A 14,407-nucleotide genomic window follows, 5' to 3' on the forward strand; every position below is an offset into this window, starting at 1 on the left:
TCTCAAGAATGTCTCCTGAGTGCTTGATTTGTGCAGTAGATGCTCTGATTTAGATATATATAAAAACTCACTTCACCAGGCAGCTCCCTATTGCCATCATAGATGTGACGGCTCATGTCAGCGTTAATTTACACTCACTAAGGGCCTTCACGTTTTCTTGCAGTGTCGGAGGAGAGGGGGTTACTTCCATACACTGGAAAAATTCTGTAGCTGGTAATAAGCCTTGTGTCTGTTCAAAATCCTGGACTGAAGAGTAAGCTCTGGAAGGAGTTAGAGAGGATTGTGAGAGGAGGACTTAGGCAAGAGGAGTTATCATATTTGTAATTTCTCCAGGGTCATAGACGTACCATGGAACTCTGGAGACAGATAGAGGAAATTAAGGTACTTGCTCCAATAAGCTTACAATTTAAGGCCCCGTTCCTAAGCCAAGATCTGCTTGCATAGACCCCTGCAATGGTGCAAAGTCTCATTAAAGTCAGGAGGACTCCATGGGAGTCTGTGATGAGATAGGTTTCAGAGTAGCAGCTGTGTTAGTCTGTATCCGCAAAAAGAAAAGGAGTACTTGTGGCACCTTAGAGACTAACAAATTTATTTGAGCATAAGCTTTCATGAGCTACAGCTCACTTCATCGGAGCTGTAGCTCACGAAAGCTTATGCTCAAATAAATTTGTTAGTCTCTAAGGTGCCACAAGTACTCCTTTTCTTTTTGTGATGAGATAGTGGATCCCAATGCAGGATTGGGGCTCAAGGGTCAAATCCCATTTACTTTACTTCTGTGAAAAATCCCATTGACATCTCTGGCTTTCCTATTGTGAGCAAGCCCTGCAGGAATATTTAGGTTGAGTACTTAGGTTTAAAAAAATCATGAGACTTGCATTTCAGGTTGGCTAACGTTTTTCAGTTCCAGGTTTTTAATGGTGGGTTTATAACACCATTTTGTGCTGTTTGTTTCATATTTGTGTGGAAGGCAAGAAAGCAGGAGATGATGGTTAGTAGAAGGCTAGCCAGAAGAAGTAAGTTGTAAAGTGCAATTCTTCTCAGTACAAATGGCATTATGGGGTTCCACATACACTGTTTCTCACTGATTTCTGGATCACATTTTCTCAGATTGCAAGTAAAAAAATACAGTTTTGAACCGGCAGTGGTGGAAACTCACCCCAGGGCTGTGACAGTCGTGCTGGAACGTTTCCATCTTGTGCATCATAAACAATAGTAAAGGTTCTGCAGGCCAAATCATGGCCTAAAATACGCAGATTTATCTGTATTACACCTATTGTCTTCAGGTTATGCTGTCAGTGACAGTTGTGCAAGCTCATTTAAGGCTAATGGGGTAAGCACTGGTGTGACTAGAGGAAAAATGTGAAGACAGTGAAGTTACACCAGTATCACAGAATTTGATTTTGAATTTTTCTTCGTTCAGTGGAAACAAAAGTATTCACTGGTTTCCCCGAAGGTGCAGATTTCTCCCCCAATAAGTTCTTTTGCAAATGTTGCGTGTTTTAGATGCAGCAGTACTTTGTTTAAAATCAACAAAATTGAATACTAATTAGAACAAACTCTTCCCTACATGTATATTTTATAAGGATTTTATTTTCGACAACTATGTGTTAATATTTGACTGGCACATTTCCTGGGCATTTTTCAGCATTTATTTGTACCAGTCCTGCTCTGAGACTCCAACCTCCAGGCCATCAGTCTGTCACTGTCCTTCATTATGTAATTAACTAGGGGTATCATGAAACAAACAGCTTGAAGTTTGATCAACTTTGTGAAGCTCTGCATGTTTCTACATGTGAATCAGTATGATTTAATTTTTTCAGCAGATTGTAACCAGTAAACACTGGTCTGAAACTCAAACTAGCATTCTTTATTGTAATGCAACCCACCACCCTAAAAGAATAAAACAATTCACAGGTCTCCCTACAATAAGCTTGGGTGTTTTGTCCAGGTGATCTCTGTGGAGTCAAGTTGAAACAGAATCATCCTCTACCCATGGAGCACAAACAAAGCTAGTACTCAGTGGGTATAGGCAAGATTTGACCCCTGGAAACTGGACTAGTGTAGAGTGTAAGGGATAACTTATAATGGCATGTCCTCATGCCAAAAAATGTAATCACTTAAGCAGATATAAGGTGTTTAAATGTATTGACTTGAGCCCGCAGCAATCCTAGAAACCTGGCTTTAAATCCTTTCCAGATGTGTAAGAAGAAAACTAGAAAGGAGAGCAAACTCATACCCACTAATGCTCATGCACTGATGTCGGCTTGTGATGGGATTCTGCCACTGCATACAAGAGTGCATTGGCAACTAACCTGGTAGTGTCATGACGTTCATTCTGTCTCTCTCTTTCTCTCTCTCTCTGTTTCCCTCTAGTGGTTGGATCACATCCATGCTGATAGATCTACTACTACTGTCCACAGACAGAGATCTACTTTAGCACAGGTCATATGCTAATTTGATGCACAACACACTACCATTCACTAAGTACATTCATTTGGAATGGTAGACAAGTACCGTTTTGCTAAGAATCAAAATGAGAGCCGAAAGTTGGTTTCTAGTGTGAGCAGGAATATGAAATTTCAAGTGTGCTCATTTATCTCAATAACCTAATTATCTCCTAGGAAGAGTTTCCATCATATGTTGATAATAAAGTGTTGATCCTAACTGTGAACCTTGCAGTACCAATGACCTTCTGCATAATGTAAAAAGCTAGAGGAAAGACAAACAACTCAAACAATACAACTAAGGCAAAAAAAGAATTCAGCATGGGAGCGACCAAGCACTGAGTAAATCCATCCCATGGTAACAGAGCTATTTGAAAATTCAGTGCATCACTTACAGTACACCAAGCAATTAGTTTTAATTAAATTCAAATTCTGACACATTGTGAAAAACCCCCTTTTCTGAGTGTCCAGCTTGACAAATGAAAGTTAGAGCATTTTGTTCTGCCCGAAAAAGCTATTACAAATATTATGAAGCTATTTGCACTTCTGTTGTGTTATGCCATCTTTTAATTTTTTTTAGGGATTAGTAATTTAGATGGTGAATTTCCTTAATGCAACAGGCACCTGGTTTAGGAGCAATATTTTCTTTAGAAAAATCAGTCGGTTTTACATGCTTAGCTACTTCATAAACAACTTCAAACAAACTAATCCCAATGTGCTGCAATTTCCCTGTAATAGGAACCAGTTATTTTACTACTTGGGGGAGGGGGGGCAGGGAATAAAAGGCCATTCATTTGTTTTATAGGCTATCAGAAATGTGAGACAGATTTTTATCATGTACATTTAGGGTTAAATTGTCCTGTGGTTAAAAATGACATATTCAATATGGTACCATATGTCAGTATGTGTGGAAGACCCTTCCTGAGATCAATGAACAACACAGATGTATATTTCCCTTTACATTTTTTAGTTCAGTTAAATATTGAATTTGGAGCTCACGGGAAGTGATTCCATCAAGAACTGTGTCTTGAGGGAGGATGTACTTAAAATGATAATACAGTATTCACTACTAATATACCAATTTGCCCCATCTATACCACCATTCTCAGTAGTGCTGTCTTTAGGAGGGGGAATTTCTGGAAGAATCACAGTGGGTCAGTGATTTATCTCCCTATGAGGACCATTCCTGTCTCCCTTATTCATATGATTAGTCCCATCGAAGTAAATGAAAATAAACATGGGTCAGATTCAGATACTTTTACTCATGTTGTATAGCCCCATATTCCACATGTACTCTCAGTGACTTCAGTGGGACTATTCAACCAATAAGGTGCTATTCAACAAGAGGAAAGGAATCAGCATCTAGCCCATGTGAATAAAAGGTGTAGGACAAGGCCCATGGTTTTATTAATGCTTATCGGTGCTCGGATACCACAGTACCAGGGGCAGCTTAAGAACCTGAATAGAACAGACCAATAACACTTGCGACTGAACTATTTATCTACTATGTTCCCTTCCCAAATCTACACATGCATTGCAGCTCAGCTCTGACTGACACCCATGTTTTGGCTGAGAAGGTGGCTCAGTGTCCATGGCCATTAAGTCCCTGGCATCTCTGGTGAGACTTCCAACCAGAGTACCACCTGGGACGGTGTTTCTGTGACATAAGCACTCTTCTGCTGGTGACTAGACTCAGATCCCCAACTTGTTTCACACAGACCACCCATGGACCGTCAGGTGATAATGTCCTTTGATCACTAGCAACAGGGGAGAGATAAGAAGTGGTGACCCAGAGATGAAGGACTTTGTAAACATACATTCTCCTCGTCTATCTCACCTTTGCCTGTTTGCAATCAAGACAATAAATCTTCATTGGCTGTCACAAACACTTCCCTCCACCATATGGAGTACCCAGTCCCTTTGCTTGTCTCAGTACATGCCAACCTAATGCAATTCAGACTGTTCCAGGAAAAGTCTTGTTCCCCTCTTGCTTTGTAGCCCTTCCTTCTTTCTCAGCATTCACCATCCAACTGCCCCAATTGCTTGGCACTGTGGGACCAGGGAGGAAATGTTCTGGCAGCTGGTCGGGGAATTTGGCACAGGAAAGCTGAATCTTCATGTTCACCTTGGAGGATGTGTGTGTGGAGGGTCACACAGAAGGAGATAATAGGTGAATGGTGACAAAGTGGAGCTCTGTGCAGCACCACCCATAGCATGTGCCTTGGGCCAACTCCACTGAGAAGAAATTTGGCCCTTAGTTTGGAGCACAAGGCCAGGCTTTTAGTCTTAAGCTTAATAAGAGGATGTCCTGGCTTTTGCTGGGTTTTTATACTGTTAGAATTTCTTTCATAGATTTTTGTTGGTGGTGGTCTAAATAGAACATATGAGCCTTACTGAATAGCTAAGACCTGTGCCTTTCAGGCACTGATTTTTCTTAACCTCAAAAAGGTGTAAGTGTAAAAGCTGCTCTTCATGCAAGCATTTGGACAGGTTGGTCTGGTAATGCCCAGTAAAGGGAAAATATCCCGTGAATAATATGAGAACAGAGTAACACTACGTTTTGACCATCAAAAAGGACTGTGCACATTTTTCCATGTGGAATTCATACAGCACAGGAAACAATTCATGTTATGGAAACACTTATTTCCATTATGCTCACAGAAGTATTGAAGGTAAATGAGAAGAGAAGGTAATGGAATCCCTAGCCAAAAGAGCACGACAGTTTTTCTGTTCTGTTAGAATTTCATGACGTTCATCATTTTTGACAGGATAGAAAACTTCTAGTAAATTACCAGACACAACATTTGAGCAGTGCTTGCTAGCCTTGATATAGTTAAGGATGATTTTACGATTGAGTGCTTTTAATATTGAAAAGTCCATTTTGAGAAGTTTAGAACTCAGTCTTAAAATTTATCCTTAATTGACACATGGCCCTCTGATTCACCTCCAGAAAATATATATAACTTTGGGGGGGTTTTCCCCTAAAAATCCTTGCTTACTGTAAATTATAGAAATGGAAAAAGAAAAATGTATCAAGCTTACTGCTGGTTACAAACGAAGTTTTAGTACTTCTTTGAGGTCAAAGGGCTTGTCTAAATGGGGACTTAGTGTGCAGCAAGCCGAGGTGTGTGCCTACATTGCACCAGCTTGCTTCACACTAACTGGCCGTATGGACCTTGCTCTGACTCACTAAAAGTTCCATAGTGAGCTTTGATGTATGCATATTTTAGTGTGGTTGCAGGGCCCACCGAGACTTACCATGCATTAACTCTCCACGTAGACAAGCCCAAAGACATCTTCGGCTGTTTTTATGTGAACATTTGCCTGTGGTGTTCGCTCTTTTGGTGTTCAGGCCCTGATTCAGCAAGTTACTTCTGCAGGTGCTTTACTTTTAGCGTCTCACTGAAGTCAGTGGGACCACTTCGATGCTCATCTTGTTGAACTGTGGGCCTCCAAAAATAAAATAAGTGGTTAGGTTATTCAGTTTTATGGACTGGCTAAGGGACATGCACATTAAGGGCCTGATCCCCCAACTAAACCAGCATGGACAGACTCCCATGCCCACTCAGAATCCATCCCACTGAAGATTCAGGGGTCCACCACAGTTGGAGCCTGTCTCAGAATTGATGCCTACCTTTAATGTTTTTAATGTATGGGAACTGATCCTGCTTTCACTGAAATCCTTGACAAAACTCCCAGTATCTTCAATAGGAGTATGACTGAGTCCATGGACATGCAGAACCTGATCCTGATCCTGTCTTGCATATTCAAAGTTCCCAATGAGATCACTAGTCATCTTAGATGCTCAGGCAATTCAGGATCAGGGCCAGAGTGGACTGTTTTCATATATTCATATTGCTGTTCTTTGTACTAAGGGTTGATCTGATACTCTGTGCTATAATGCTTTGTGGTTAACTTAGTAAATATGCATTACACAAAAAACAAGAATACCCATTGACAAGGTGAATTGTGATAGTTCCAAGCAAACGGCTGCAGAGTGCCAGAATGTCATGTAAATTGCTTGGTTAAAATCTGTTTATATTATCTATGGCTCTAACCCAAAAAAGCACCTAGCTTTAAGCGCCAGAGTACTCCCTGTGAGGCAGTGTCCCTACTCCTGTGCTCAAAGGTGATCACGCATGTAAGTGCTTTGCCAGATCAGAGCCAAAGTTATTTGGGCTCTATCCTGAAACACCTGTGAAGTGTTGAGCACCCTCAGTCCACCCACAGAGTCAGTGAGAACTGAGGTTCCTCAGCATCTCACAGGAATGATTAGCATATTGCAAAGACAAATCTATGATTTGTAAGGCATCAATCACTTCAGTATTTAAGCACCAATATGATAGACTATTGTTGTAAACACTCATTGAGACTTATTGTTAGACTATCAACGAAATAATATGACATGGAGCATATAATGCTGGCTGTTCCACTGACATAAATTCAGTGGTTTCAATGGCTCTGCATCAGTGTAAATGAGAGCAAAAATTAAAATATATCAGCACATATTACACAATAGTATTTATTAATGCTGATGATTATCACCATCCAACTAGTATGCACACAGACTAATGGCATTGTATATTTGTTTTCAATTTGTCAATTACATAGTTATATGTCTTCAGACAGTGAACCTAATGATGGTCTACGAGGTCTAAATATTGCCCAGGAAATGTTCATCTACTATAAAAATTGGCATACTATTTTATTATTTAAAAATACAATTTAAATCAGTGGCAAAAAGCTACATTCATATAATGTGTGTGGACTGTTTTTTATCTGCAGAGAAAAGAAATTCAGATGTAAAACTAAATATAGATATCCAAAATGGACCATCTTTAAATCACCTTATCCTGCTTGGTTATTACAAAGCTTTCAGAAACTTGAATGTGTATTCACGATTTATGTACTGTAATAACCCAGACGACATATAGTTGTAACTCCAGCTCTGAATTTTCTTTGTCTTTATGTGCGTAATTCAGGCTCTTAACAGTATTTTTTGTGGTTTAATAGTAATATGTTATGATGGGATGGCTTTATTATAACAAAATGAGAATGCATTTAGAAAATATATATCGAGACCAAGCTATTTGACACACCCAGAAAAAGACCAAAAACAGTCTCAGCATATGAATATGTGGCATCTTGATTAACAGCCACATTAGAAAACAGTTAGTCATTTCTGTCGCTGACCAGCTTGGAAGACAAAAGCAAAAATTCCATGGAATTAGATGCCTCAGGCTCTTAAATAGAAATGATCAGACACTATTCATAGAGTATGTATATGGCAAATAATGCTGTTATTTGTCAAGTAAATTATTGGACAGATCCATCATCCTGTCATCCTTTTTTTCTGGCAGAACTCCCATTGAAATCAATGTGAACATTGCCTGAATAAGGTTTCTAGGGATCAGTCCCAAAGTTAAACAAAATGTAACATTGGTTAACTCGTTGCTTTTTCCTTGGGTTCATAAACCCACACACTTGATAATAACCTGGTGGATGTGGTGGATGTGACCCCAGGTTATTATGCTAATAATTATTTCACTGTTACTTCCTGCTCTGCTGTCTGTTTTTTGTATCCACCTGTTGTCTCTCATCTTATATCTAGGCCTTGATCCTGCAAGCACTTAAGCATGAGAACAATTCCATTGAAGGCAATGGAACTACTCCCATGTTAAAACTAAGCATGTGCATATGTGTTTACAGCCCTGGGGCCTTAGATTGCAAATTCTTTTCATAATATGAGGTCCTGATCCCCAACTGGGGCCTCTTAGAGCTACTACAATTCAAATAAATAATAATTGGAGCTCAGAACTGAGAGGTAACTCAAGCTTTTCTCATGTGGCTAGGGTCATTTAAGTGGTTGAGCCATTCTTTTTCTTACTTGATTTTAGTTTGCATGATAAGGGTTTTAAATCAAATTGGTAAGAATTAATCTATAACTGACTTGATGGAAAAAGTTAATAAAGGCAAAAAACTCAGAGGATCTGCACTCCTCACCTTTGAAATATAACAAAGACAACTGATCTACGGTATTAAGCTGCTCAGTCTTTCATTACCACCTATGGGAATTTATAAAGGTTAAATTAGCTACAGGTGGGCTCCCCTATTGTTCCTTCAGAGCATTAAAAGCTTATTGAGAGTTACAAGTTATTTTAAAAAAAATCAAACATAATGGCCTCAAACAAAGCTAGTGCTTCTAGTTCATAACATGCTCTGCCTGCATGGTCATGCAAATTAGCTCAAATTACTGGCTTTTTTTTTTTTTTTGGTGCTTTGGGAATACCTAAACATTTTCATGGGTGCAGAGCACTGTGGGGCAACTCCTGCAACCTGAGCAAAGCCTGCAGAAAACCGCAATGGCAGTGGAACTTGCTACTGCACACTAGGGTCCCAGGCAAAGAGAAGTCATGTATGGGAAGGTAAAGCCCCAATACTCTCCAGTGATGCATAGAGGCTGCAAGGGGCTGGGGGAAAGTCCCCCAGACCAGGAGCAGCATAGGGATAACACAGGGTCTATGCTGCATCATCTTACAAGACCCAGACTAGGGGTTGAGAAGGGGAGTTGCTATAATGCTTTGCTAGGGCTTCTCTGACTTATGCTAGGGTCTCTTTCACACAGTAGCCACCTTCTCACTGCACTTGGGCTGCACCTTCAATAGCGCAGCTCTTCAGAAACACACAGAATCTTTCTCAGCGTGTCTGGCAAATAGCAAGTTTCTAAACACAGAGGGCCAGATTCTGATCTCAATTACTCCATATTTACAATGATCTAATTCCAGCGAAGTCAATAGTTACTCTGGATTCACTCCAGTAGGACCAATCCTATATTTGATACACTGGCAAAATTCCCAGGGAGATTGGAAGTTTTCTGCCTGTGTAGGTAATATGGGATCAGGACCCCAAACAGAAAAATAGTTTATTTTGGTAACACAGTCAGCATGTAAACTCCGTTTTAACAAATTTATAAATGGATATGTACCTTTAGCAGGAAAAGCCCTTCCTGACACTTGATACATTTGCAGGCAGATTTATTGGTTTATGTGTTTTTAATGCCTCCAGGAATCATCTAAAGCACCAAATGGGTTTGCAATGTACTCTCAATGTTGTTTTGCTTGAGAAACTATATAATTGCAATAGAATTTAAATGGCTGCTGAGTTATTGCAAGAACTGACTATTAGCAGTAGAGAGAAATGTATGGATTTCCTGAGTGTGAAATTAAAGGTACTCCTGTCTACAGTAGTGTCTATTGGTCATTATTATAAACTGTTTCCTGAGGACTCTCCTTTGGCATTCAATGTGCTCTACATGGATTTTTGGAATATAAAACAAGCAAACCCACCCAGGATTTTCCAGCCTACTGAGCTTAGGTTTTTGTTGTTGTTGTTTTTAAATCTAGTGATGTCATTAAACACTATTTCCTCCCTCTTCTTTACATCTATTTTCCTTGGGAACCAGGCATTACATTCCCCTGGGGAACGTGTTCCTTTTAGTATGGATTCCCCATCTCTGGAAACCCTGCTGTAAATTGATCCTACTCAAAGGTCCCTGATACCTGTATGGTATAGCTGGGGTTTTATAAGCCACAGAGACTGTCAGATGTTATTCCATGTATCACTTTGCAAATTTTTTTTAAAAGTTCCAGTGACTCTGAAGACAAGAAAACCTTCCTCCCGCCCCCCCATCCCTTTTGTCTGTTCAGGTGGATTTGTGCCCCCACCCCTGGAACTCTGAAGTTAAATTAAAGTGGAACTCAGGAGTCAGACTTTGGCCTGGTTTGAAGTGGAGCTATCTAGATGGTTATATAGCCCCATCCTTATATCTGAGTGCCATGCATTTTGCATGGGATCCAGCAAAACTTATACATAAACAATACTAAATATTTTGGTTTTTTTTCAGAGTTCCTTCCAGCTAAGGATCTCAGAGTGCTTGACATTTTAAATTTCAAGTCGATTATGGTAATTCTGGAAGCTGAGGCAGAAAGCGGTGAAGTGGCTGACTGAGGGCCACCCAGGAAGTCAGTGGCAGCGCCAGGACACGTGGGCTTCCTCAAAGTCCCATGCCTTACAGAAGACCAGGCTGCCTTGCCAAAGCGCTCCTTACTCCTGGGGTATCTCTCTACCCCGTGTACAGAGAGCTTTACAAGTCTGGCCTGAGTGCGTTTCCCTTTCTCCTGCTATTGGGTTTGGTGGCGTCCCTTTCGCACAGATTCTGCCCAGCTCCCAGCCCCCAGGAAGGATAACCCCGACGGTGGGATCTTTGCCGCACTGAAGCCCAGCAGATCTGCCGTGGGTTTCAGTGGGGCAGGAGTGCCTCTCTAGTGCTTTCTCTCCCCGTGGCCCGCGTTTGGGTACCCTGGCTTTCTGATAGACCTGGGCCAACTGGGCGTTGCAGTGCAGGGCGTGTCGCTCAGCCTCGAGTCGCCCGGCGGCCCATTGTGCACGCTCAGCGCGGGGTGGGGGTGTGGGCTCCCCGGGGTGGCTAACACAGCGAGCGGGCTGGGCTGGCGGCGAGCTTGCCCACTAGCTGCAGACAGTGCGGCTTTAAAGGAGACTCCCTCCAGATTTTTTTTTTAAAGTCTAATTATAGCACAAGCCAATGAGCAGATCGGCTGCTCCCCTCCCAGACCCTGCCTAGCGAGCGGGGCTGGGCTGCAACAGCAAGAGCGCCCGGCGCCCTCCCTGAAGGCAGGCGGCAGGAACGCGAGCGCAGCCGGTCGCGGGGTTCGGACGTGCGAGGCTGCTCAGCTGGTGCCGGCGTTCGGAGGCGGCAGCGCTCGGTGCCCGAGCGGACTAAGACCCTCCCAGTCTCCTGCAGCTCGCAACTTCGCCAGGGGCCGGTCCCGCTCCTGGGCACTGATTAGCGGGGCGCGCTGCGGTCCCTGGCTTGGCTCTGCCCCCGGGGGGAATGTGGAAATGGCCGGTGACAGGAGCCCTGGGGTCTTGAGCCGGCAGCGTTTCGGGCTCTTGCTGCTCGCTGCGGCGGCGGCTGCTGGGCTGTGCGGCGGGGTCTCTGCAGTCAAGTCTCCCAGCTGCCACGAAGTGAGGACGGCGTTTCAGATCCGGCAGATCGGCCCCCTCAAGCTGGTTCCCGATGTGCCCACTGCTGGTCAGTACTGTCCTCTTAATCCTTTCCCCCTCCCCAGTCACCCCGCGTTTGCACCAGGCTCCTTTGGGAGCAGGGGCTCTGAAGTTTTCCCGCCTGGACGCGCTTTAAAACCTAAAGGAAACTTCTTTGGAAATCTGGACAGAGGCTAACCAGCACCCAGATCAACATCAAGACAAGGGGGAGACCTAAAGACCCCAAGCCAGAGAGAAGGAGGGTGGGAGGATGCAATGGAGTTTAAATAGATGCGGACAACAGCAGATGAACTTTCCTGCAAATAGTTCAGAGACATGAACGCATTTGGGGATAGTGTCCCCTTTAAGAACTGGTTGAACTTTTCTCTTAGTTACCCCTGCACAGGTTAGGGGCAAAGTTGGGCAGATAATGCCAACCCCATGCATTTTTCTCAGTGGAGGAAAGGGCAGCGATCATAGGCCAAATGGGGGAAACAATGCCAACTAAAACTTAAATGTACATACGTTTTTGCGACAAAGTTTCATGACTCATTTTCACTGTGGAAATCTCTTTTCCGAGCTCCCTTAGAAAGTTCCCTTCAGAAAAGCATCTGAGAGTGTCTGACTGTTGTGGTCCATGTGGCTTTTAAATACAAAACAAAAACATCAACTTTTTTGGATGCCTGAGAAAGATTGAAGACAGGGAACAAAACAGAGAAATGTTTTCAACTTTCCCTCATAGCTAAGGATACTAGATACTCTTTATCCTTGACAAGTCTTAGTGCTCTGCTCTTTCCAGTTCCGTTTTACACTCCTGTGTTTACTTTCCAAGAAGTTGTTATTGCAACAAATCTCAGAACTCAGTAAATCACTGTGGCTCTCTGGATCTGAGAAGACTTCCAAAGTCTCTTGGGTCCCTGCCACAGAAGAGGACATAAATTGCACCATGCCGCATGGCTAGGAGCAGTTTAGGTTTATAGGGCCCAATTATCTCCTGACCTAACTTCACTGGAGAATTTGACCCATACAGTTTTGCGGCTACATTCATGTAAAGTGGAAAATTTTATAGCACCAGTTTTTAACTAGATCACAGGTAGGACAAAACTGGATACATTTGGCACATATTAAAATCAAAGGCAACTCTTTTTTTATAGTTAGAAGTAGTAGCTGTCCTTTTGCTAGTACTTTTTTTTTTTAAAAAAAGTGTGCTAATATAGTTCATTGATTGTCTCCATACATCTGATTTCACTAAAATGGTGTGAAAACAAGATCTGAGAATTTCCTATTCATCACCGCGGTTTTTAACTTACAAAAAAAATGTTGTGATGTCTGGGAAAGACTTAAGACTGCAACATTTTCCAGAATCCCTTACATAGAAAATGGATGAATAATGGAGTCAATAGGGAGCTCTTATCAAGTATAAAGTAAAGTTTGATTTTTTTTCTTTGCTTTCTCTAAACAGATGCACCATAATTTTCTAATTCAGAGGCAAGATGAATTGGGGAAAAGGTTAGGACTGTTTTGTTTAGAGAGGTGAATAAGAGGCAACATGGAGGTATAGAATAATAAACAGAACCTAGCTTTTACATCGCTAATATTGTATCTGTAATATTTATCCCATGTACATTAATGAATGGTATGGAAAAGATCGGTGAGGTGTTTCTATTTAGCTTTGCACACAATTAAAGAACAAACCTATTAAAAGATACCTCTTATACACAGTCCATAATTAATCTGTGGAACTCATCATCACCGGATATTGCAGAGGCAAAGAGTTTTGTCGCGTCAATGGTTAAACACTTATATGAATTATCATCTATCTATCTGGACACTTATATCTGACTATAGCATGCCTGTGTTTTAAGAATATAATACAAAGAGCTAGGATCAAAAGGCATAAGGACTGTCAACCCTGATATTTCAGGTCATAAGTCAACTATTAACTGCCTGTGGTAGGAAGTGATTAAGGCTATAGACATGCAATTGCATAAATGTCCACTTAGGTTGGGTTTTTTTGTTTTGTTTTTTATCCCTTTCTCTAAATCTTTTGGGGTCTGATCCAAAGCCCATTGAAGTTGAAAGACTCCCATAATCTTAACTGGGGTTTGGATCAGGCTCCTGGTGCTGGCCACTCTCATAGAGAGAATTCTAGACTAGATGGACTGTTCCGTTATTGCAACTCGTGAGTTTGTAACCCACTGTGTGGACTCAGTGCAGGGGGTCATTTCCTTCTCCTTGTAAAGCACTTTGAGATCTGTGGATAAAAGTTCTTGTGACACAAAGAGATTCATAGGAGCAGTGTTTTGAAAACCTGAGCTATTTTAGTAGTCTCTTGTGCTAAAAATAGTAGACACCAGGAGTAGGTAGGCATTACAAAAGGGTCTGAGGGATACGTATAAAAGCTAATGAAATGTGTGATGAGACTTGTCTGGACACAACCTGTTTTCTTGCTTCCTAAAATATGCCAGGTTATTTTTGCAAAAGAAGCATTTCTTATACCTCTGTTTCCCTAGTGCTAGATTGTGACTTTCCAGTCTGCCCCATATAAAGGGTGGCTCATATCTGCACCACCCCAGAAGCAGACCAATGAATTAATTGTGACCTGGAACACTCTGATTCTTTCCTTACTCCCTGTATGCTCTAGGGAGGAGAATAAGTTGCTTCACCCCATTTTGTGGAGCAGCTTCTTCCCCCTGTGTGATAGGAATCTACTCTTTGGCTGGTGGGCACAGAGTCAAGGCTCCTCACTCCCCTGCTCCCCTTCCCACCCAATTGTCTACAATGGGAAGTATCTGTCAAGTAGCATCTGTTCTTCATGCTGTGACCAGAGTTACAACCTGGAAAGGCCCAGAATGGTAAGGGGTGGGGTGTCTTACATCTCAGCTATGCATGGAACTATC

General features: G+C 42.0%; 1 protein-coding gene across 3 annotated transcripts in view; it reads left to right on the forward strand.

Annotated features, from left to right (window-relative positions):
* Positions 1-11,065: 11,065 nt before the first annotated feature.
* LOC141994034 (glypican-5-like) overlaps positions 11,066-14,407 on the forward strand; it is a 596,673-nt gene continuing 593,331 nt past the window's right edge. Inside the window, exon 1 of one of the 3 annotated variants that reach the window (XM_074963988.1) lies at positions 11,066-11,556. In XM_074963988.1, coding sequence (XP_074820089.1) covers positions 11,364-11,556 — 193 coding nt within the window. In that variant the 5' untranslated portion in view covers positions 11,066-11,363. The remainder of the gene's footprint in view (positions 11,557-14,407) is intronic. The other 2 variants (XM_074963987.1, XM_074963989.1) reach the window with 2 other exon arrangements.

Source organism: Natator depressus, chromosome 9 (genome assembly GCF_965152275.1).
Source record: "Natator depressus isolate rNatDep1 chromosome 9, rNatDep2.hap1, whole genome shotgun sequence".
In the NCBI taxonomy this organism is placed as follows: domain Eukaryota; kingdom Metazoa; phylum Chordata; order Testudines; family Cheloniidae; genus Natator; species Natator depressus.